We start from the raw sequence: 26,256 nt of genomic DNA on the forward strand, positions 1-26,256 counted from the left end.
GGCTGCTGTACTAGGATCTGTCTGGGTTACTGTAATATATCTGTCACTGTCATATCTGTACTAGGATCTGTCTGGGTTACTGTAAAATATCTGTCACTGTCATATCTGTACTAGGATCTGTCTGGGTTACTGTAATATATCTGTCACTGTCATATCTGTACTAGGATCTGTCTGGGTTACTGTAATATATCTGTCACTGTCATATCTGTACTAGGATCTGTCTGGGTTACTGTAATATATCGGTCACTGTCATATCTGTACTAGGATCTGTCTGGGTTACTGTAATATATCTGTCACTGTCATATCTGTACTAGGATCTGTCTATGTTACTGTAATATATCTGTCACTGTCATATCTGTACTAGGATCTGTCTGGGTTACTGTAATATATCTGTCACTGTCATATCTGTACTAGGATCTGTCTATGTTACTGTAATATATCTGTCACTGTCATATCTGTACTAGGATCTGTCTGGGTTACTGTAATATATCTGTACAAGGATCTGTCTATGTTACTGTAATATCTGTGCTATGACCTATGTTTTACTTTAATAATATCAAAGAAATCATTGTTCACAAACGGATTTATCACAGACGCAAGTACACTGTGATATGAGTTGGATCAAACATCTGAATGGCTTTCTCCAAGACTGGAATTCAGACAAAAATACATAGCAAACACCCACAATGAAACAACGGTTTAGGTCTGTGCAGTCCGCTTACAATTGGATATCAACTGCTTACAGTGATGAAAACCATGGGGCAGAAGCATATAGTACAATAAACGTTGTTTTATAAGTCAATTGCAAATAGTAGAAGGTAATGTTATGAACATGTATTTTCCCTGTGCTATTCTCCTGCAGCACACATTTGATTAAATTTCACTTTAGTTCCAAAGGTCCTGTAAATAAACAGGGCTTTCGAGCAGGGCCATTACTTTTGCTGTACAAATCACAAAAAATATAACATTTCAAAACATCAGCAAACTGGTCTAATAATCTCACATTTCAAAGTTTGACACAGATAGCCAATAGCATTAAATAATAAAATGTAAGGAAGATATTTGCTAGACTCAACCTGACAGCATGATAGGTCAGTTAGGAAATATAAGGAAGTATTAGTAAAATGTAGTTAATCACCAAGAAAGCAACCTTCACCGAGGCCCACAACCTTGAAAATGGGTACTTTGGATAGTGTGCTCTTGCATGCATGGAATTGAATAAATGGAATTGAGAAATGGGCCAGACAATCGCACATCTATGACTGTGGCAAATACGCACGCCCTAATGTAGACCAGGTGCCGCTATGATTTCTAGGAGATCAACTGCCTACACTGCAATCAATAATGGCTTTCCCCTGCGCCATCACTGTGCGTCATCATGGGCCAAGACAGCAGCCAACTTGTCATCAATACCACTGTTTGTTTGCCCTAAATAGCACAGAAACCGACATTTGTTAAAACATTTGACCTCGATTTCCGCTTGATTTCGGTAAGCTGCTCCATATCAAATGAAACCCGTCAACTGTCAAGAGCGCAAAGATTTGGTTTGAATCTTGATTCATGCCTTAATAAGTGTGCACTCCTAATAACATTTTACAAATGAAATTGAGAGTATATGGGCACGTGGATAACACGTCGGCCACCTCGCGGTCGGCTATTTTAGGTGAACCAAGATGTTCAGAATTCAGTGCAGGCTTATACAGAATTCAATGTATTGCATGAAATGCTCATTCAATTCCAAGAAACCTATGTATGAAATGCTAATTACATTTCAAGTAAAATGAACCAATGCACGGATATAGTAACACTGAAATGAACAAAGCGCGTTGAGTCTGTGAGGAGTCACTGTTGTACTATAGCACATTTTCTTTGACAATGCATTGGGCTTAATCACAGAGCCTGATCAAAGAGAATATACTTAAATGAAATATTTAATGCATAATTCATGTTACAGTATGTACAGTAGAATTGTAATTAAACATGTAAATTCTTATCGAGAATACCGTCGATTGTGTTCTCAACTGATGCCGGGAAGAAGAAAAAAATTACACAAAAATTCATAAAATATCAATATACAAAGAACGAATTGTAGTGTATGCTGAGGAGGGAGGGTGTAGGCGGACAGGCGGATCATGCTTCATACACTATATTCTACACTCCACTCTTCTTGGAACAGAGCAAAGCAGCTGAAAGCTTTTTAGGCCTAATGCACCTTCCTTTCATCTGATGTTAATCATGATATTTAGTAAATTAGTGTTATAATGACTATAATGATATGATATTAAATTATGATACAAATCATAGGATGTCATAATTGGTTCACTTGTTATTTGGCCTCAAAATTAAACTTGACGAGAAATAATAGGTTTTCAATAATATTTTATTTCCAAGTTCTGCCTTACATTAAACACGACATAAGTAATGCACGTTTCTATGCTTTCCCACAATACAATACAGTTACATTCCACGAAGACCCAGTCCTTTATATATACTGGTATAGCCTTCCAAGCAACAACACAAGTATAGTTCCTTTTATATCACGTTTGCTACATTCATATATGCATATAGACCTATATATATCGACGCATAGACATCCCCGTTGAATCCATTTCGTTTCCTTGTCCTGTAGGCAGATATACTGTAGGCAGCATTTGTATTAATGATTTATTATTCTAATAGTCCAACAGAAGGGGGGTGAGTGTTCCCTGTAGCCTACACGTGTGTTACAACAGGCCCGTTTCTTACAACTGGCATAGCTCAATGCCCACCACACATAGGACTATATAGTTTGTGCGTCACAGAACAGTTAAAGCTTACCATTACGCATTTCGCAACGCTGTATATATAGTTGAGCACGTTTTCAAAACTACGACACATAATAACTTCGACGTGGCACATTTGTATAGTTCACAACATCGACAAAAACACGCAATAATAGGCCTATATAATCCAAGAAAAACAGATGTCATAACAGAAATAGACCCAAGTTGTGTAGGTCAACGTCACTCAGGTGACATGACTGAGTCAAATGGATGATATGTCGTTATTACACTGCTTTGGTGAGAAAGCGTCCACGCCACTGTGACACGTATACCACCCGTTGACAATACTTTTCTGAAAGGGTGAGGCGGTGGAAAATGTCCTGGCGCTCTGGGCGAAACTGTGGCCTGCCTGGCTGCATGGGTATTGGGTGGGCTCAGGTCTGTAACTGCTCCTCTGGATCAACAATGGATCCAAGAGGCCCTGCGACCTATGTGAGGAGTAGTCCAAACTGTTGTCGAATGTGTGATGGAAACGTGACCTCAGAGTGGACTCGTTTTGAAGCTCAGGGGATAAGGACTCTTGGGAAGTGGGGGGCTGAGGTTGTGTCACCGTGGTGGACGAGGCGGTTTCGGATTGATCTGTTACTTCGGGTGACCTGGCCTCTGCAAGGTGTTCCCCGTCCCCATCGCGCCCATCGCTGCCTTTCGCGCTGTAGACCTTGCAGTGGAGCTTCATGTGCTTCCGGAGGGAACTTGGGTGGGTGTAACACTTCTCACACCCCCTGACCTTGCACATGTAGGGTTTATCACTGGAGTGCACGTGAGAATGCTTCTTTCTGTCGCTGCTGTTAGCAAACCTCCGATTGCAGCCCTCGAACTCACATTTAAAAGGTTTTTCACCTAAACGTGCAAAGAGAGAAATGACCGCGTGTTACGATATGGTGCCTGATTTGTTCTAAACCTCTAGGTTTGGCTTGTAAACTCATCTAGACTTACATTTATTTATATTGTTATACATTTGCACATAAACAAGTGATGATCGAAATGATGATAACTGGGAGTTTATGACCAAGTGGTGTGTAGGCCTATAGTCCTAATTCCAAAACTTTCTTAAAATATTAGATAGTCATGTCGATTTGAGTTTTGGGTACATTTTTCCTCTGTAATGTGCAATAACAATTAATGTGAATGCCTACATTAAACTTGATCACGTGTTAAGACAGTTGTGTTGTCTTTACACTAACCTTAGGCTTAATATTAACTTTAACATAACCCCTAAACCATAACTTCGATTCTAGGCCTAAACCCGGAATAAAGGGTAGAATTGCACAAAGCGTAATGAACATTCCATGAATACTGTAGTTTAATATAGGCCTACACGGAAAATGTCCCAAAAACTACTCTAAACTGACACTTCCGTCAAAAATTGTATGGAAGATATGACGAAGATGATCATGAACATAATCAACATGGCAAGAAGTGGAACAGATCATTCCCATAGAAGTTTACCATACCCATGAAACCCCATTCATACCGTCAATGATTTACCCCAAAGTCGCAGTAAAACAGGCACCATAATCTATCAAGGGAACTGTCAAACCGTCGACCTCCCCAAGTCCGACCCTTGTTATTAGCATGCTAAAGCTATGTTTGAACAATTCTGTCCTGTATCCAGTAAACAAGGCAGAAGATCAAAACCTCATATTCCTACAGATAAATGAGTGTGGTTAGGCCTACTCTTGAAATTGGGATTAGGCCTAAATTGCAAAATATGTTGAAACGGTGTTTTCTCGTCTCAATTAGTCCCAACAAACCATCATTTATTTCTAAAATAATATTTTTTCCAGACGAACATTAATATTTCAGTACATGCATCTGTATTTACTGTTTAATTCGATTAAAACGATACTATTCACTCAATCCAATATAAATGTTGTCACGTAGGCCTACATTTTAACATCAATGCAAAGTTTACTTTAATGTGGCATTGGCATGTATAATAATTAAGGGTTCTTACCATAAAAGTTTGTCACTGAAGGTTTTTCTCTTTGTGTTGATTTAGACAACTCTGGCTACCAACGATATCATTATTAATAAATGTTTGTCCACACTACATTTCTCTTTAAGGAAGCATTCGACTCATTTATATATTTTTTAAAGGACAACATAAACTGTGTTCAATTATCTACGAGCTAAATTTCCACTGCACTTTAACATTTAAATCCTGTTGATCTCTGTAAAATTTAGCAGAGATCAGACTACAAAGGCATTGTGTTGTCTATACCTCATAACCTACTTGGCTGCTGTGTTCTACTACTACACGTCCGGCGTTGTTCCTGCGCCTGCGCAGAGAGGAGGCCTCCCTACTGGGGCTGCAACTGAGCGAAGAGTAAAAGCTACGTCACAACTCTCCGGTGTCCCGGCTTTTATTTATTTATTTAAGTGAATGAATGGGCAAAGCACTCAAACAAATGGGCCTGAAAACGACTTGTCTGTAGCAGTAATACTACAGGTCTTCTGTCCTACTATTTGCAGTCGCTCATGCTTCTCTCCTGTACAACTACCACCACAACAATAACGACAGGCTATAAAGTCATAAGCATATTATAGAAACTACACAGACAACAACAGCACCACGAACATCATAAATAATGACGGCAATATGACGATATTAATAACAAATAATCTGATTATTGAAAATAATAATAATAACAATAATAATATAATACAAATCCTAATAATAGCAGAATATGCACATTTTAATTATCAAAAATCTGGCATGGCAGACAGTGACTATAATTCAAAACAATCAAAAGTTTTGTTCAAACAATTGTTTTTGCTAATATTTTTGTGCACTATAAAATGTTAAATAAATGTCATTATACATACAGAGATAAGATTGAGTTTTGTTACACAATCTAACTTGTGTATATAAGGATATCATTTAGTAAAATATAAACATCAAACATTTAAAATGAGGTTTAAATGAGGTTATCAACCATTTCTCATAGAGTAAATTTAGCCCCCAAAAATTAACAAGATTTTGGCAAATTTGATCGTTGATTAGATTTTTTTCTGCCAACTTTTCTGCTAAATCATTTCCATTATTATTATTATTATTATCATTGCTATTATTTACACTAATAGTTACATACCTGTGTGTGTTCTCTTGTGAATCTTGAGGTTCTCTGATCTTGCAAAAACTTTTTCACAACCGTGGAAAGGGCAGGGAAATGGCTTTTCCCCTGTGTGGACTCTGACATGGTTCACCAGCTTGTATTTGGCTTTGAAAGGCTTTCTGTCCCTCGGACAATTCTCCCAGTAACACACGTATTCAGAGTGCTCTGGTCCTCCGACATGTTCCACTGTCACATGGGTGACAAGTTCATACATAGTCCCGAAAGTTCTGGCGCAGTACTGCTTCCCAGACCCCTCTTGGCTGTCAGTCCACTTACACACCAGTTCGTGCTTCAGGTTCTGTCTGGAGCACCTGAGGAAAGCGTCACCTCCTCCACGCTGAATTGCCATGTTCAGCGGTTTGTAGAGACCCAGGAACTGAGAAACGAGTTGTTGGCTGTTTCCCCTGGGGCCGCTGATGCTCTGACCGTAAGGGTGCGTCCGGGTGAGGAGGTCCCCAGGTAGACCCAACATCACTTGACCGGAGAGATCTCGGGTCGCGTCGGAGGAGCCATGGGCCTGCTCGTGATATGGGGTGAAAAAAGCATGGCTTCTGCTATCTCTATAGCTAGGCAGGTCACGATACCTTCCAATCCCGCCATGTTGGTTACTTCTTGATGCCAGTTGATCAGTGACGGGTGGCATTCCGGTTCCAGAAAGATTGGCTCCAATGATACTACCCCTAGGGCTGTGCTCTAAACGGTGGCTGGAGTATCCAGAGTCTCCAAAATGGGGAACCGAATGGTCAACATATGCACTGGACCTCGTCTCAGGGTAGTCTCGCAAATTGTGCGAGGGGCAGAGTTTTAAGGAACTGCCAGTGGGGTGCCCCATGTGCTCCCCTGCCAAAGGTGGCAGCACCACGCTGGGTTCAGTATTGCTCTCCCCGGGGTTGACGCAAGAAAGAGGACAGCCACTAAACCTCGACAGGCTTGTCATGTTTTGCTGTGAGTTTGTCTGTGAGTTTGCAAAATCAACCAATTCTGTGCTCAAGATTTACATATAAATCTTGTTTCCAGAAATCTTGTTTCCATTTCCTTTGCTGTTTATCATCTGCATGTGAAATGTTTGGCCGTGAACTTCCCAGTAGTAGGAACCAGACTCAAGTTCGTTAAAGTTAGTGTGAGTCCCATGCCGTTCACTTTGCCCTCTTGATTTGTGGCAATAACAGTGGTAGTAAAAATGCTTCGAAACAGGCCATGGTGCAATATAAAAGCACAGCAGGAAAACCTGCTTTTAAAAAAGGGCCTTTGGGATTGGTTGGAATGTGGCATGATTGACAGGCCCTGGGTTTGTTTTAAAAGGGACACGCAGGCGTTCACTGCACGACTCCGTTTTCAAATATCTCAGAGAAAATGCTTTGAAATGTGCCGCGGTATACACTGCCAAATATTGGTGGCTCTTTGACTGTAAGCGACACAATATAAGCGCCTATTCGTAAATGTCTATTTACTGTACATTTTTGTGTGGAAGTCTACAAAATTAAGATATTGAAATGCAATGTTAAAGTATCAAACGTCACAGCTTTTCATTTCATTTCAATGTTTATTTTACTTGAAGGAATAGGTTCCAAAATGACATTCTAGGTTAAGATTGTGGGGTTTTTTTCTGACGGGGGGCAAACGAAAACAAAGGAGAGTAGCCCTATACCCTAAAAAGACCTCAAACAATCACAATATCAATACATTTGGCGTACTAAAAACAACTATATTTTGCTAAACCAAAAAAAAGTAAGTAATTTTAAAACAAGTTACAGAATTGCTGATAAAAAAATAAGTTGATATGACAGAAGATAAAGTTTTGTTGCAAGTCAATAGACCATAATATGTCCGGATAGCCAGACTATAAAATATAAAGCCATCTATCTGTATGCACTCCGTTGCATGATCTTGATAAATGGTGGAGTACAAGGTTCTGGCTTCAAGGCAAAAGGGCAATAACCCAATCAAAACAAGTAGACAATTTGCATATGGGATTTCTACTAACTCATTTGGAAGGAAAAAACGTAGCATTTATTTATTGATATTCGAACAGGCTACGTTGATTTTCCAATGGCTTTCCATAAACGTGTTCCATAAACCGCTCATTTTTTCCATATTCTTGCCAGCCTACTTTTAATTTCACTGACAACTCTAAACCGATTGGATTTTCTCTCACGTCATGCAACATCACCTGATTTAACGAGCATGTTTTGCAAAGTCAACCTTCATACCCTGACACACTGTAACTGCAGTCATTCATATAGGCCACCGTAGCGCCTTTAATGGGATCCACTCTGTCCTGTTTTATGCATGTAGGCTATGATCATGGGGAGAAACTGTGATGTATTATTTGTATAGGTGTTCAACCAGCAGAATCTTTCACTTGTAGACAATGAACAGCGAAAATATGACTATTGTGAAAAGTAAACTGTATCTCCAAGGGCTGCAGTGAAAAGTGGAACTCGGGCCATGCAACAACTCGTCTGTCTGGCAAACACATTTCAAACAGTAACTTATTCTGCCAAATTATTAGAGTTGTATTTAGCGGGTTTTAGTTGTAAATGATGAAGGCCCCCCCAAAAAACTATGTTCCCAAATGAATAGTCCATGCGTCTTCGTTTGGTTATAGAAGGCCTATATTTTAATTTAAGCCACTTGTGATTAATTTGGATGCAGAGGTGCACATCGAATGTAGATTTAATTAGTCAACTATTATTTATCAAGACTGTGTTGTCCTCTAACTTTCAGTCCAGGTTCAACTTTATTGTTCTGATGTCACAAGTCACTAGGCCCAGACAAAACGAGCGAGGCCCACTTGACATAAAGTGCCTTAATGTCGACAAACAGCATTGGCCAAACTTTGTAATTATTGTAATGGTTGCTCATGTTGGTCGGTCTTTAATTAACCTGGCGCATTTCCATCGGCCATATGCATTGGCCTATACTGAAAACATCACGTTTCAGTCACTAGCATAGTATAGCCTATAAAATAGCCTACAACGGGGTTTCAAGGTTTTAGGGGATATCCATCCTCCTTTCGAAATAAATTGTAAAACAAAAAGTAGATCAATAAAGTTGGTGAAAACTCACTTTTGTGATCAATTATGCACATTGCCATTTGTCTCCGCATGCACCTTTCATTGAGGCCCACTATCTTTCAGAGCTGTTGTCTATTTACATTTACATTTGAGACATTTATCATAAACTCTTATCCAAAGCGACTTACAGGAGCAATTATGGTTAGGTGCACTGCTTAAAGGCACATTGACAGATTTTTCACAGATGCGGCTCAGGAATTGGAATCAGCGAACTTTCGGGTTACTGGCCCAAAGCTCTTAACCCCCTAGGCTACCTGCCACCCCTTTTATTGATTTGTTGACCAATGACATTGCATATGGCATGAATTCCTTATAGTCCTAATAACAGCTACATGCAACATACCCAGAAACAACCCGACATCCTTAGGTTGTGTCCTCTAACATTTCAGTGAAATAGATGTGGAGGCCTACATTGTAAAAACTATTATTGACTTTCAGTCATAATTATTCATTTTATCTAGCCAAGTCAACTACATTAGCGAAATTTGTTAACTTTTTTTTCAAAACTTACTAAATCAAGTTAAGTTAGCAAAAAACTACGTGCTTACTCAATTTAGAAATTCACAACCATGAAGTCAAAACAACTGAAGCAACATAACAGTTGAGTTGACAAAAAATGTCAAGTTACAGTTTTTTACAATCACTTTGGCACTAATTTCGGAACCTTGATGTCATTTTTCAAAACTCTAGACACAAAACTCACAACCAATGATCAAAATGCACATTATTCAAAACTCTTAACACTTTTTCCAATTGCTTGGATACAATACACATAAAGCTAAGATCATTTGTTCATTGAACTAAAATCAGCTGTTCAAAATGACATAACTTAACATCAAAGTATTACAATTCACACATTACATCTGAAATGACTGTCTATTCATTTCATTACAATGATCTAACTATAAATTGATACAACTGCTCAAAATGATAAGTAACTGTTGCATTACTCTTAATGCATAGTTTTATGTAAACTGACAAACAATATTCCATGTTTAGATCATGAAAGGTTCAGGATAACGAGATCCATTGACACCAGTTACCGTGGAACATTAACCAATTGGACTACATTATCTATGGATGTAATATTTCATCATCATTCTTTATCAGACACTGTTTCTATGGTCCCATGTACCACTTTTCCAGACCATGTTTTCAGATTTGACATTACTGTACACTCATCGGCCACTTTATTAGGTACACCTATCTAGTACTGGGTACACAGCCTGAATTATTCACGGTGTTGTACGTTAAGAGATGCCCTTCTGCACACCACTGTTTTAAACAGCTGTTATTTGAGCATTTGTGGCCTTTCTGTTAGCTTGAATGAGTCTGGACATTCTCCTCTGACCTCTCTCATTAACAAGGTGTTTTTGCCCACAGAACTGCCGCTCACTGAATGTGTTTTGTTTATCGCACCATTCTCTGTAAACTCTAGAGACTGTAGTGCGTAAAAATCCCAGGAAGGCAGCTGTTTCTGAGATGCTGGAATCACCATGTGTGGCATCAACAATCATACCACGGTCAAAGTTGCTTAGATTACTCATCTTGCCTGTTCTAATGTTAGGTCGAACAACAACTAAAGCTCTCTACTCTATATATTCCATATATTCAGTTGCAGGCAGCCGCCACCTGATTCGCTGTTTGAATGTAACCTTCCTTGATGAGCTAAATCAGGTCTGTAGAGCTGATGGCGTGACCTATGTCATTGTGTGGGATAATGTCAGGTTCCACCATGCTCAAATGGTGCAAGCATGGTTTCAGGCCCATCCACAATTTACCACCCTGTACTTACCCCCATACTCTCCTTTCCTAAAACCCGATTGAGGAATTTTTCTCCACATGGAGGTGGAAGGTATATGATAGGCGCCCTCACGAACAAGCCACCATTCTCCAGGCCATGGATGACTCATGCCATGACATCACGGCAGACCAGTGTCAGGCCTGGATTCGCCATGCCCGAAGATTCTTCCCAAGATGTTTGGCTAATGAAAACATCCATTGTGATGTGGATGAGAACCTGTGGCCAAATCGACAAGACAGGGTTGAGGGAAATATAGAAGTACAGTAATCAAGCCTTTGTTTTGCTTTTTACAGTAAGCCAGGTGAGGAACACTGCAGTTGATGTTTTACTGTAGTTTTTTTGTTTTTTTTGTAGCTAATTATTTTTGCTTTGATTCAAAGAAACTTATGTGATTTTATTGTATTTCATCAATAAATTTCAGATTTTGTTCAATGATTCCACTGTGTCTGTAGTATTCTCTCTACTAGTCCTTTTACAGTGATGAATTTACGTGTAGTACCATAATGAAACATGTATCACATATTTTGTACTACAATATTTAATGATTGTACGAACAACTACACAGTGAAACTATCGGTATCTTGTGTGTGGGTGATCTAAATGAATGTTTCTATGGTATTTCATGATAAATTAGTTATTTGAACCAATGATTCTGCAAGTGCAAGGTTTCTTTAAAGATATGAAGGCACAATGCAATATTTTGAACATTGGACAGCCTGTGTTACAAGTTCTGAAATTAGTGCCAAAGGGATTGTAAAAAACTGTAAGATGACTTCAACAAATTTTGGAGGGGCAGAGCTCATTAGAAAGGTACCCACCATGCTTTGCAACCATACATTTTTACATAAACATTTTGGTCATTTACCAGACACTTTTACCCAGAGCAACTTCAGTTAGTGCATTCAGTGAAGGTAGATAAACAACCACATGTAAAAAGTAACAAGTACAACGTTTCTGTAACTGTTACTGAGAATGTCATTGTAGTTAAAGTGTTCTGTTGGTTGGTTGATATTACTGAGTGCACTGCCAGTTTTGAAACTGGCGAAAAAGCTCACACATGAGCAAGAGCCAGATGGGAGCATAATGTTCCCTACTGAAATCTCTATTATATGATTGCTAGGGTTAGTGTTGTTTAGTCAATGTATATGTAGTCTACTTAACTGGATAGCAAGTTAGATGTAGGCTAGTTATCGCTAATAAAACCTAAATGAATTAAACTATAAATGGTAGGTTATACTGACAAACTGTAAAGTTGACATTACTTAATTGTATTAGTCAAAGTCAATTTGGTGTTAGTTAGGATAACTCTACATTTAAAGTTGATATAACTAAAGTTAGTTTTGATTGCTAACTCAAGACTTAGGCCTACAGTTTACAGCTAAATTGTGACTACCAACACACTAGACAAGGGTCAGGGCTATCACTGAGAGTATTGATTGCATTCATTACATGATATGTGTAAGACGATCACAATCAAATTTCACACTTCACATTCAAAATACACAGCCATAGAATAGCAGAAACTGATATCAACAGTCGCTTATGAGGCCTGAGTTGTAGCCTATAGCCACAGCAGAATCAAGATGCACTCGGCTTCAAAGAACACAAAAATGCTGTAAATGTTTTTTCACATAGAATGATATATTATGAGGTCAATATTATGACAGTAGTTGAATGTCAGGGCAATAACCTATTCCACGGGCATGGATTTTACCTAGACTTACCTCTATTTAGCTTTCTCAATGTGTCCGCGATGATCGAATGCTGTTTAAAATGGCACCCATCGCCATGTTACAAAGGGCCCTCTACAAATTGCATGGCTGTGCACATTGTTCATGACCTGTTATTACCTAGTCCTATACGATAATCAACAGGAATCATACCCAAATAAGTGAAAAACTACTCTGCTCAGGCCTTTTATTACACTGTAATAGAGAAAAATGCACAGGAGTCATGGGCAGCTTCATGTACTTCATAGATGCACCCATAAAACCAGCCAAGGTGGAAAATAAACAAATGGAAAAGACAATTAGGGATATCTGTTCATAGATCATAATTTTTGTGATTTAGACTATTTTGACTCTCTGTATAAAATGATAGTGTATCCGTGTATGTGTATCCGTGTGTGAATCCGTGTGTGTAACCGTGTGTGTAACTGTGTGTGTGTGTGTCACCGGCTGTTTGTGTGTGTGTGTGTGTGTGTGTGTGTGTGTGTGTGTGTGTGTGTGTGTGTGTGTGTGTGTGTGTGTGTGTGTGTGTGTGTGTGTGTGTGTGTGTGTGTGTAACCGTGTGTTTATATGTGTGGGTGTATCTGTGTGTGTGTGTGTGTGTGTGTGTGTGTGTATATCCGTGTGTATCCGTGTGTTTGTGTGTCCATGTGTGTCTAAGACTATTCACTGGCACTGCACTTTTGTCATGACTATATTAAATGTAGATGAATTAAGAGGTTTGGGGTGAGGCCATTTGCAGACAGATGTTCCAATAAATCGCAGCGAGGAGTTAATTAGCCATGTTGATAAGCTATATCACAAACGTGATTAAAAAGGGTCAATGGTGCAAGTCTTGAACTTGTAGTAGATTCACTTGGTCCAACCCACCGAACTGACCACAAACACCAAAGTGTACGCTGTCATGGACTATCATGTTGGAAATGTGTCTTTCCTACATTAAAGGCCCAGTGCAGTTAAAAGTGTGATTTTTCTGTGTTTTATATATTTTTCCACACTATGAGGTTGGAATAATACTGTGAAATTGCCCCTTTAGTGTAAGAGCTGTTTAAAAATAAGTGCTTGAAATTTCTACCTATTTTGGTGGGATAGAGTTTTGGCATGCCTGGTGACATCACCAGGTGGTAAATTAGTTAATAGACCAATAAGAAAGAGAGTTGCAAACCTCTCTGCTAATAACAGCTAGTTTTCAGTTTTCCCCTCCCCTCTCCCAGACAGTCGTAGCAAAATTCTTGCTTGAGTAATTACTCTTTGCTAAGAAGCTATTGTAAAAAAAATCACAGTAAGGTACTTAATTGTCACCCAGAAATGATTTGATATTGAGATGAAAATGGTTGGATTGGACCTTTAACATCTGAGTAGAACATGTAATTAGCAGTGGACAGGTTATGAACCTTGAAAGCCAGGTCATGAACCCTGAAAGGCAATGACTGATTGATACACAAATGTATATATTTGAGGGAAAGGTATATCTCTGTATCTTCAAGATAGTTTTCTTCCAAACTCCGCAATCTGAAAAATTAGTCCAAGAAAATGGCAGAAAACAGCCAAAGCACTGCATCCCACATGATGGCTAATACAGGGAGAGATCTGGCAGAATTGTACTGTATTCCTCCTCCATACATGACCTTTATGACCTTGGCTGCCTCTGAGCAGCAGAAGGGGTATTTGTGTCTATAACATGGATAAATAGTGGTCAAATGATATTATCTGTCCCAGTTGGGATGATAAATAACGAACTTGCCCACAAGTTTCTAAGAACTTTGCCTCTCTAACTATAAGAAACTACAGACAGAATACAAAAACGGACTCTGCGTTTACCTTAATGTAAGTTGTTATAAATATGAGTGCATGAACATGTAAGCACCTTTATTACAGTCCCATTGGATATTTTTTAACCTTCATTTAACTAGGCAAGTCCGTTACGAACAAATTATTATTTACAATGACGGCCTACCGGGGAACAGGGGGTTAACTGCCTTGTCCGCTCAGGGATTCGATCCAGCTACTTTTCGGTAATTGGCCCAACGCTCTAACCACTAGGATACCTGCCGGCATTGTGTATTGTCCACTCTACTCTACTCTAAGAGAAGCTCTCTCTTGGTTTTTCGCTCTGCCGATTTAGAGGTGAAAAGATAGGCCTTTCCCAGAAGCTGAGAAAGTGTATTTTATACAATATTTTCCAATAATGCCAAAACCAATGATGTCAAAACCACATATTACCATTTTCAGATTCACACCAAAATGCATGCCTAAAACAAGATTGGTCAAAACATGAGTGAACCTAAAATAATTTTAGAAATATTGCAATCGTTACAGAAAAACAACACATCAGCGCCATGTATCAGTGTCCATTATTAATTGACCAGTGTGTTTCTAACACCAATTACGCATTTCACTTGAACTTCTTAATGTAAATAACGACAGACTAACTCAATTACTGTTGACCATGCAATAAATCATATTTTCCCGCGATTCAATTCAGCAATAACAATTCGTTATAGTTTACACATTTAAATGTGTGTATATAACAAATTCAAACGGAAACATAATTGAATATATATATTTGATTATGATTTAGTTTTAATTTGTTTACATTGATGGTGAATGATAGACAATTGTTTGGTAACCATTGGGTTAACTGTTGAAGAGGAAAGTTTATTCAATAAACTTGTCGAGGGCTACTGCACGCGCGGCTTCAGCTCAGGCACCGCTACGTCAGAGAGAGCCATGCTAATAATGGACAACCATCGCACAAAGACATCTAACCTGGAATTCGAATAGATTTCTCAAATATTTCAAATGTGAGCTATCAAATACAATTCATTTGTTTTCCATGTCCAGTATAGTTTTCATTGACACTGTCGATAAGAAAAGTGCATTAGGCCAATAAGCTATCTTACAGTTTGTGCCCTTAAGACAACATTGATATAAATTGCATTGGTACATTTGATTATATGTGTTCTATTGTCTGGAGGATCTTTGCATCGCAAGACAATTATGAATTAAACATTATCAAGGCAATGATGGTGCAGTATATTTACCCAATTTTCTCAACTCAGAGAGCGATTTGTATAAGAAATAGTCTTACAAGATATTAGACTACCAGAATAGTGTTTCTGCTGAAGCTCATGCGCATGCTCAGGGCCAAATATTATGGGCAGGCAACCGTCTACCGAAAAGGATTTCCTCGCTGAAGCTACTTGAGCTAAAAAAGAATCACCTTGGTAAATATAACTCTTAAATAAGGCAGAAAATGAATAAATAAGTTAATTACTCATTCAAATTGGGACATAACACTGTCGGCGGTTGATTAGTGAAAAAGTATGATGTAGGCTGCAATCATGGAGAGATCTTAGCATATCAATTTGTCTGCAAGCAATCAAACGCAAGCAAAATATGTCCATGCGTGACAATTTTAACATTTAACATAGAAATGTTTAGCTTCACCAATGCAAACGAGGAGATGAGAATAAATACTGTGTATTGTGACATCAATTATTACTTTATATATTTTTATATATATTTATTTTTCTTTTTTCTCTTTAAGTGTCTAAGGTGTAAGCCTTATAATAAGATGCTATCCTGTTTCATTCAAATCAAACTCCGGTAAAGAAAAAAAGATACTAGGAATACAGAACCACAGTGTTGAGAAACAAAATATATTGAGGGCAAAAGACAGGCCTAACATTTCAATATCAGGACCTAATCTGTTCAAATTTCAACAGAAACAAGTTTTGTTATTTAAAAAAAATACTCCTAATTTAATTTGTACAGAGGCAAATGTACCAGGCTACAATCCTCGAAATGTTTGAGTAGATAGCAACAACAACAACAACAATGGTGTAATCTTGTTGACGCATCTGCGAGGCCTTCACTTTGCGTGGCGGAAGTAGATTATGATAATTTTTTATATCCTGGTACTAAATCCAGTCATTCCTATGTGTGTGATCTTCAGTTTGCTACATCAACATGGCAACATGGGATAACTTAACTTTGTTTCTTCTTGTTTATAGTACAACCAGTTGGGTCACGAAATGTGTTGTTGGAAACTCAATAGGCTATAGTATTTTCCAATAAAAGACTAAATACATTTAAAGAACTAACATTTTATGTGGTTCTCTGCAAAGTTGTAGATAATGCTCGCATCTGGATCAATGTATTTGTCTGAAATTCAATAATATTAGGCCGATAGGTCGTTTTCTGCATCACATTGTTTGGCTCTCCGCGAGCAACAGTTGCTTTCGATTATTTGGTGAAGACAGTAACCTGTAACAACACACCAGGCATTTTCTGATGCCAAAGGTCGGTGAACCACTCTCGCCATAGTCGACACTCCAAGACTCTCCTAATACTGCGGAGAACTTGGTGGCTAATCTAATTGAGCGTTCCGTTGTAGAGACAACAGTGCACGTGCTTCTCATCGTTAATCATTTTATAGTAACACCATCACTGTGAACATACCATATATAATAACCTCACCGAGTCCTTTCGTTTCAACAAGCCAATAAAATATCGAAGAGGAAAAGTTAAGAAAACTTAACTGCCTGTCACTTGTGAAAGTTCACAAAGGTCGCCATAAATCTCAAGCTCTAAGACTGCAAGGCTATTCACAGTTAACTCATGTTCCCCCTCTCTCTCACTGTGTGTGTGTGTGTGTGTGTGTGTGAGAGAGAGAGAAAGAGGGAGAGAGAGAGGGGGGAGAGAGAGAGAGAGAGAGAAAGAAAGAAAGAGAGAGCGAAAGAGAGAGCGAGGAGCGGGAGACAGAGAGGGAGGGGGACGAAAGAGTGAAGAGAGAGTAAAAGAGGGTTTGTGTGAGTGTGTGTAAGAGAGAGAGAGAGAGAGAGAGAGAGAGAGAGAGAGAGAGAGAGAGAGAGAGAGAGAGAGACGAGAGAGAGAGAGAGGGGAGGGGAGGGAGCGAGAGAGAGAGAGGGGGAGGGAGCGAGAGAGAGAGAGAGCCCGCGTGGTAGGGAGAAAAATGAGGGAGCGGGAATCATAGTTTTCCATAAAAAAAAAAAAAAATACGTTGTTGAGTTTAGAAACGCAGCTGAGATCTATCTGCTCTAAAAGAAGCACAAAAGTTTAATTTTATGAGAAAAAATATGACTGCTAGGAGTTAAACAAGGTACCACAAGAAACAACTAAAGTTAGGAATATCATAAACAAGTGTCCCGAGCTGACTTTTAAAGAAAGCCTTTAAGCACAGATTTACACACCTCCACAGATTTACACACCTCCACAGATTTACACACCTCCACAGATTTACACACCTCCACAGAACCCTACTTACAATTACTCCACGGTTGCTTTCCTTCAAAAGAAAAGTAACCTTGAAAATTTTAATATTGCATAAATATGAAAACTCACCTTGCAATTTAAAACACTTTTTTTTCTCGTAGAGGAATATGTTGTGGGAATGATTGCGGAGTGGATAAGGCCGCAAGCAGAATGAAGGACTGATTTGAAGATTTTTCTCTTTTTCTTTTTTCAGATGTTTAAAATAAAGAATGTGAACTCCTTCCTGGGACAGATTGAGGGGTAAGGGATGTGAAAGACTTGGTGTTATAAAGCGCCGCTTGAAGCACTCAACGCGTCTCTGAACTTGATCAGATTTTATGTGTCCTGCAGCGAGTCAGCGGCTACCCTGTGAAACTCGCTCAATGGCAGGAATTTTTGGCTAAGCAAAAAATCTCAGGATATTACAATTACTGCCATCTTTCTTTCTGTCTTTTATTCCTGCGTCTTACACCCTATAGAGCTTTGCAAAAAAAGGCCCCCTCCCTTCTCATGCGGCTTCAAGAAAGCCTCATTTCGGATCTCTGCCAACTGCATTCATGTTCTCAGCTAATAAGAGTCAAAATGCTAAAATAAAATAGATAGATAGATAGATAGATAGATAGATAGATAGATAGATAGATAGATAGATAGATAGATAGATAGATAGATAGATAGATAGATAGATAGATAGATAGATAGATAGATAGATAGATAGATAGATAGATAGATAGATAGATAGATAGATAGATAGATAGATAGATAGATAGATAGATAGATAGATAGATAGATAGATAGATAGATAGATAGATAGATAGATAGATAGATATATAGATAGATAGATAGATAGATAGATAGATAGATAGATAGATAGATAGATAGATAGATAGATAGATAGATAGATAGATGTAAACGGGAATGATTTACTGTTATTACACGTGCATTTTGAAAGACACGATGTATAACCAAACGTTACAAACTTATGCCCCCACCAAAAGACACCAAGTAAAATGTTATCTTTTTGTCCAATGCATAGACGATTAATTGTGATTGTTGGTTAAACAACATGCTCGTTCGTGTATGACTGAATTATTTGACATGTAAGCAAGCCATAGGCTGAAGTTTAGATAATGAATATTTTTCCTAGATTTCTATCAGATAAACACATTTTCAGTAACTTTGTTAGGACATCCTGAAACAAACATTTGCTATGACTATTGTCCTCTGGTTATTTACAGCTTTATAATAGAGATTATTCAACTTTTGCAACGGGAGATAAACACGGGTCATGGTATTGAAGCGAAAGAACGCTCGCTCCGTTACCTTACCTGCAAAATACTGCCTGCACTAACCAATCAAATTAAACCATTGAGACGAACTGCCATTTTCAATACCGAACCGTGCCAATCAACAGACATCTAGCCAATTAACTTCCTTCTTTGGCGTCACGTGCCAAAGGGGGAGCTGAGCTCTCATTGGGCGTCATAGCACTGCCTCCCGAGTTCATTTATGTGCAGGGAGTGAGTGATTGACTTTATCAGTCCAAGGACATCATTCGTCTGGAAAGGGGGGGAAGTTTGATCATTTTTCTCACGGATCCCAGTTACGGGAGTTTCTCTCTGCTGTGTAAGCGAAGGATTGTTTTTTCGTTGTTTTGCTTTTCTACTTTTAAAGTCTTATTTGCCGTTTCAACGCACTGAAATCGGGTTCCCGTTATTCGAGGTTAGAGTGAGCTCCATTAACCTGGAGTTTCAATTGAATTCTCTTTTATTTCGTTATAAGTTCGCTTGAGCCCAATGACTATGCTCCTTGACAGCGGTCCGCAGTTCCCATCGCTAGGAGTGGGGGGGTTCGGAACACCGCGGCACCATGAGATAGGGAACAGAGACCCAGGTTTGGGACTCAATCCCTTCGCTGATTCATCCCACTCCGCAGCTTTCAAACTCAGCCCGGTGGCCCACGATATAGCCTCCAGCCAGACTTCAGCTTTTACCCCGCAAGCCAGTGGATACGCAGCTGCCCTGGGACACCATCATGGCGGACAGGTGGGTTCGTACGGCGGTGGACCGTTCAATTCAACCCGGGACTTTCTATTCAGAAACCGTGGCGTTGGGGAGTCCGCTGCATCGAGTGCCCAGCATGGGATCTTTGCCGCTTCTGCGGGGAGCCTGCATGGACCCCCTGGAATCTCCGATAACCCAGGACATCTGTTGTTTTCAGGGCTCCATGACCAGGGCGTGAGCCATACTTCACCAAGCGGACATGTAGTCAACAGTCAAATGCATCTTGGTTTACGCGGGGACATTTTTGGAAGACCCGACCCATACCGTCCAGTCGCCAGCCCTCGGACAGACCCCTACGGCGCTCAGCTCCACAACTACAACCACCCAATGGGAATGAATATGGGGATGAATGTGCCAACACACCACGGTCCTGGGGCCTTCTTTAGATACATGAGGCAACCCATAAAGCAAGAAATGTCGTGTAAATGGATAGATGAGAACCAGATGAACCGACCCAAAAAGACTTGTGAAAGGACTTTCAGCACAATGCACGAGATGGTGACGCACGTCTCCATGGAACACGTTGGCGGCCCCGAGCAAAGTAACCACATTTGCTTTTGGGAGGATTGTCCGAGAGAGGGGAAATCATTTAAGGCCAAGTACAAACTCGTGAACCACATTCGAGTGCACACTGGAGAGAAACCCTTCCCCTGTCCATTCCCTGGTTGTGGAAAAATATTCGCCAGGTCGGAAAATTTGAAAATTCACAAAAGAACACACACAGGTAATTAATTCACTTTTCTCATGTTTGCTAACAAAAACCACACGTTTACGTTGCCTATCCATATGCCGCTATTTTATTTTTGCAGTAGGCATATTGCATGGGAAAGAGAATAGGCATATTGTGGAGAGATTGTTGCATTTTATAACTTAATGCTCGAGAGCAGGCCGCAATTTGGTTTCTAGTTTATACTGGGATAGATAATAAATATGTTGGAACGAAAATACCCATAATATTATTTTATGCACTGAAGATTGTATTTGTTGAAGGATCGGATAGTCTAATTTAAGCCTATCTGAATATATATTAAACGTCCATATTTTGACGTTGGCATGTGTGGACATATTTCTCGATTAGAGAAGCTATTCTGCACGCTCTCGAGGTGTTGATCGAGTTGTGTGTGTATTAAGGGAGAGGCGGACACATACTTTCTCAAAACGAGTGTGAGTGAAGTAGCCTAAACTACATTACGATGGACTCTCTCGGTGCATGGTTTTGTGTGAGTCTGAACAACTGGCCCGGTTACTCTCTCTCTTGTTTTACTAGGCTGGGCTATAAGCTACTACTCCATCCTACAAATCAGTGCAGCAGTTGGGTATTAGCATTGTAGTCTAGGTAAACACACTACGACAAAGCATACAACCGTTGCCTAATATCAAAGTACATACTACATCAAACCCCTACAATAGCATTCGCTGGTCCATATTTGTGCACGTTTGTGTGTATCCTAAACATGTAGGCCTGTATTGAACACATGCTATTGCTATTCACAGGGCATACGTCATCAACGGTGAACAAGTCAGCAGAACATCTCTGCTCGAGAGCATGTCGAGTTTGCATATGTCGTGGTGGGAGGCTAATCAATCTACTTTGTATGGGGGTTAACGAATTATGTTTATTCCATCTTGCAGGTGAGAAGCCGTTCAAGTGCGAATTTGACGGCTGCGACAGACGCTTCGCCAACAGCAGTGACAGGAAAAAGCACATGCACGTGCATACTTCTGACAAGCCATACATCTGCAAAGTGTGCGACAAGTCCTACACGCACCCCAGCTCTCTCAGGAAACACATGAAGGTAATTACCGTGTCAATTACACCTAATCACGTTCATCCATTGACCCAGACTGGCTAATCAAAGCATCGGCCCCGAAACAGAATCACACTCAGCTGAAAGTTTTCACTGCTATTTCACTAGGTTGGAGTGTAGCATAATGTTCATTTCCCAAATATTACTACTTACTTGGAGGCTAAGTTTGAGAAGCAAATTACGCTGCAAGCCTTCAATGAAATAGCAATTTGATAGATCAAAGGGTTGTAAATGGACTTATGTTGAGTGTGTATCAGTGTGTATAACATGTTCAACGTTCTTCTTCAAGCTATAGGCCTATAGATATATCAATATATAATAGCAACTCCTCATGTATTCTTTTAAAATTATTATTATTACAGGTACACGAGTCTCAATGTTCTGAGTCCTCTCCAGCAGCAAGTTCTGGATATGAGTCGTCCACACCGCCAGTTCTGGTGTCAGCGAACACTGAAGACCCAACAAAAACACCACCGTCAGCCGTGCAAAACACATCTGGGCACAGCGATGCAGGACTGCCACCCAACTTTAATGAATGGTACGTTTGAAGTCAGAAGCAAGCTCTCAATGTGGACAAAGAGGTTTTAAGGAAACCTTAATAAGTACTCACACCAAGGTGTACACAAAATGGGATAGGAACAACACGAGGAGATGAGAGCAAGCCAGCAGCAGCAGCAGGCCTCGTCCTTTCTCAGGATTTTATTCCGAGTTCAAAGAGAACAAATAAATCATAAATAATGAAATAATACTTTCTAAGAATAAAAAAAACAACTTGTTTTTCCCCCTTTTTTAGTTTACAGATTTCAGATAATTATTTTATTTTTCATTTTATGTATTTTCTCAAATTTTTATTTAAAAAAATAATGGAGAAGGAAGAATATTTCACGGTGTTTTATATAATGGTGACACACTACTGTCGCCTTTCAATTGATTGTTAAAAATTCAGACAGTCTTAAGAAACGTGCCAAAGTCTTTGTCTTGAACTTGAACAAAAAATAAATCATAAATAAATATATACTCGTGAATGTATTTCCTTGTTTGATGGGGTCGAATCTGTTGTCAATGTCTGTTTTCAGGTGGAGAAATGTGGTATTAGGTTACGATTGTTACCGTTAAATATAACGTTGCCTTTTGTTAATAACGTTGTAAATACATATTCATGATGCCATATTTATCAATTTGTAATTTAATTATGGATATAAGTTCTAAAACTGAAATGATATTTATGAAAATTTTTCTAACAAGACTGTACAGTTTTGGGTCATAACCAGCTAGCATTAAACAACTATGATCAACTATAAAGCTCCAATATTGCGATTGTATCTTTTTTTAACCAATACATGTGTCTTATTTGGATCTAAGATATCGTCTATATAAATATTATGGATTTGTCTATATGATGCTGATTTTTCCATCACTTATTGTTTAGCTTGTGAGACCATTGACATGTAAATCACCAATTCTGTAAATCTGAATTGTAATCAATTGAGTTGGCAAACTATATAAAACGGTTCTGTCGTAACTTTTTGGTCAAATTATCTTTTTTGTGTATTTGACTTTTATAGAATCAGAGAGTAGAGTTCATTTGTAGCATGATTTCTGATTCGAAATATCCATCAGCCATTGACAGATGTTATACCTAGTTCATTCACGAATTCCACACCAAGGTGACAATATTTGGAGTATTTCAAATTCGGGTCAAATACCCAAACATATGAGCCAGTATGGCATTCCTTTATAGTTCCAACAATGTCTTTGTGCAAGTATGTTTAAATGTGTGCATCGGCAACAATGGAACTGTCACAACACAGTATCTTCAAAATAAAAGTTTTTTTGTCTGTCAGCTTGCATTGTTTTAAATGTAATTATTCTGTGAAACTAAGCGTGTTATTTGTTATAAGTACTGTGGTGTTGCATATAGAGCAGTTTGATTATACATTTGCTTGTTTTGTGTGAATAACCTGTCGAGAAAACCTTTTTGTGTGAATTAAGTCTAAGGAACACTAATAGTTATAGGCTATGTGGGTTGGGGAAAATATGTTCAGTGGCACAAAGAGTTACAGCATTGCATTGTAACCTATTTTCAAGAATTTAATCTTATGCATACCACAAAATATATTGTGCTTATGAGAACGATTTCAGACCACCAGCACTACTTTTAAAACAAAATGTAAAAACAGTACCTCGTAAGTGACAGTGATATATAAAATACGTTTATTTAAATAATTTAAGGAATATATGTTTTATATACTATTTTCTATACATTAATTTAAAATAAATACTTTTTTCTTATTCCCACAACCCTTATGCCCCATGCCCTGAAGTCGGAGCACATTTCTGACTTAGAAACGCAGCTAGAATGTGATGTTGTAACACTTTCTGGGAGAAATGGGTCACACTCCAAGTTATTCCTGAAAAGCAAATGTTTTACTGATGAACTGTGTCACTGTGCCACAATCGAGGCAAACGATGACACAACAGCGAGCCTATTCCTTATTTAGCGGGAAGAGACAAAGCTTCATTGTACAATTTAAAGTAGGCTATCGTTTGTTGGTTTGTTTGTTTTACCAACTATTTATGAAGAAATGTGAACATACATTTTGAATGAAATAAAAAAATCATTAAAACTAACGAACTGTGACGTTTATCATTCTTTGTCATTGTTGAATTAGCTTGCACTCTCTGCTAAGATCATATAGAAATTACATTTGTCTGTGCGAGTAGGCACTTCACTTGAACTTGACACTGAGGAAGGCGCCATTTTAGCATCTTGTTTCTGGGAAGATAGACTGGAAAAGTTATCGACTGTAAGCTACTTGGTGCTTTCTAGAAGGAGGTGCGATTGGGCGAAACATACGCCATGTGTGAATGAAAGTGCCACATAAATGGGATCACAACGTGAGAACTATCAAACTAACAACTACTAAAAAGTAAGCCAAGAGAGTGAGGCAAATGAGGACATGAGTTAGCAGCAAAGTACCGTCATACAGCCTATTAGGCTACTCAGGCTGCCAAAAGTAACCACTGAGCACCACGGCAAGTCGTTTTACGCATGCGTGCTGAGTGCTGCTGCCAATGTATGGGCCACTACAGCGGGAAATAGTTTTGAGAAACGTTGTAGTAGCCTATCATCGAGTAGTCTCATGAAATATTAATTGTATGTAGGCTACTCTACAAATATTAAATAATATCAAACTATCAAACACAAAGTGAATTAAAATAAGTCATAATGTTAAACAATTGACATGCATTAGCCTAGCAAAAACCCTTGAAAAAATATCTGTTTGCCAATTGTTCTGCTAATCCTCAGCAATCATGGGGGAGACGTAGAAGCCTATCAAGTTGGAATTATGATTTAACTTTACTCACTGATGATTGTAGGCTATGATTGTAAATTTATGTTGTATAGCTATAAGACTTCATATTTACTACACAGTACTTTTAGACCTACCCCCAAAGACTCTATACCTCCGCTTCCAACCCTGCCCTACCCCCATCTTCAAATATAAACAGATTTAAGAATGTATTCAAATTCCGTTTTCCATCCTCTTGCACAAGCGCGCTCTTGTATTTCACCAGGACATTTTTTCTTCTTACCCATGCAGTTCAAGTTCTTTCTAGCGGACCCCATGACGTCAAAACAAAAAATGGGATAGGCTTTCCCTACGAGTGGCTCTGTGAAACAACGCTCACGAAAGCAAAGCCACGCATTGATGATGGCATATCGGAAGAAAAGCCTAAATAATAGCTTATTCAGACGAATACAACCTAATACAAGCTGATAACTCCTAGCATAATCGTGTTTTGAGATGATGAGAAAACTGGGTGTGGGCCTATATCCACAAGAAAAACATGAAAGGCTCCTTTTTGGGGACTCTCAATGGGATTAGAAAGCGCTGGTAGTCACATGGTATGAGATGGGTAGCGGTTGTCTGACAGTGCTGATTGTGAATACAGTAGTAGGCTCTATGTATGTGAATAGCATTAACATGAAGTGTTCATTCATCTTGACATATGGACGGGGATATATTTGGAACCATAGAACAGCTTTGACAATGCACACATTAATCTATCCACGACTCTAGTGCTCACAGTCACATATGTGCTCTCATCATATCTGGAGTAGCCTATAGTCATCTGTATTCAAACCTATATCATCATCTATAATCAAACCTCTTCCCAACTGGCAAAGTCCGCATCAATTGTTACGGGTTTAGTACGTTTACATGCACACTACTAATTCGATATTAAATTGATTATGGCACAAGGCCGAGTATGGCAATAGTCGTGTAAACATATTACTTTGCTTATCTTAATCGGCGTGAAGTCAAAAATCGAAGTAAGCATACGAGGATTAAAACACCTGGTTTTCTGAGCAATCTTTCGAATTATTAGAACATGTAAAGACCTTAATCGGCGTTCCAGTGGAGTAACTGTTCTACGCATGTGCTAGCACCAGCGGAGCGAGCCTCCCTCTTCAGCGTGAGTGAAGTGAGTTCGAAACAACTGAATGCATGCGTTTTAGAAGTCGTTTTCACATACAAACTTTATATGTGCAAACT

General features: G+C 39.0%; 2 protein-coding genes across 2 annotated transcripts; one reads left to right on the forward strand and one right to left on the reverse strand.

Moving 5' to 3' along the window:
• Positions 1-2,362: 2,362 nt before the first annotated feature.
• On the reverse strand, positions 2,363-7,120 carry zic6 (zic family member 6). The gene is made up of 2 exons (XM_014212240.2): positions 5,918-7,120; positions 2,363-3,662 (listed from the first exon to the last, which is right to left on the reverse strand). The coding sequence occupies exons 1-2, from the start codon at positions 6,876-6,878 to the stop codon at positions 3,025-3,027; spliced, it is 1,599 nt and encodes a 532-aa protein (XP_014067715.2). The 5' UTR covers positions 6,879-7,120; the 3' UTR covers positions 2,363-3,024.
• A 12,192-nt stretch (positions 7,121-19,312) lies between these two features.
• Positions 19,313-22,799, forward strand: LOC106611727 (zinc finger protein ZIC 3). The gene is made up of 3 exons (XM_014212239.3): positions 19,313-20,610; positions 21,519-21,682; positions 22,057-22,799. The coding sequence occupies exons 1-3, from the start codon at positions 19,620-19,622 to the stop codon at positions 22,240-22,242; spliced, it is 1,341 nt and encodes a 446-aa protein (XP_014067714.1). The 5' UTR covers positions 19,313-19,619; the 3' UTR covers positions 22,243-22,799.
• The last annotated feature ends 3,457 nt before the right edge of the window (positions 22,800-26,256 follow it).

This window comes from Salmo salar, chromosome 09, assembly GCF_965601325.2.
Source record: "Salmo salar chromosome 09, fSalSal1, whole genome shotgun sequence".
In the NCBI taxonomy this organism is placed as follows: domain Eukaryota; kingdom Metazoa; phylum Chordata; class Actinopteri; order Salmoniformes; family Salmonidae; genus Salmo; species Salmo salar.

Coding starts and splice junctions, on each gene's coding strand:
- LOC106611727 (XM_014212239.3), top strand. CDS start 19,620: ATGACTATGCTCCTTGACAGCGGTCCGCAGTTCCCATCGCTAGGAGTG. Junction 20,611..21,518: donor TCACAAAAGAACACACACAG/GTAATTAATTCA, acceptor TCCATCTTGCAG/GTGAGAAGCCGTTCAAGTGC. Junction 21,683..22,056: donor CTCTCAGGAAACACATGAAG/GTAATTACCGTG, acceptor TTATTATTACAG/GTACACGAGTCTCAATGTTC.
- zic6 (XM_014212240.2), bottom strand. CDS start 6,878: ATGACAAGCCTGTCGAGGTTTAGTGGCTGTCCTCTTTCTTGCGTCAAC. Junction 3,663..5,917: donor TCACAAGAGAACACACACAG/GTATGTAACTAT, acceptor TTGCACGTTTAG/GTGAAAAACCTTTTAAATGT.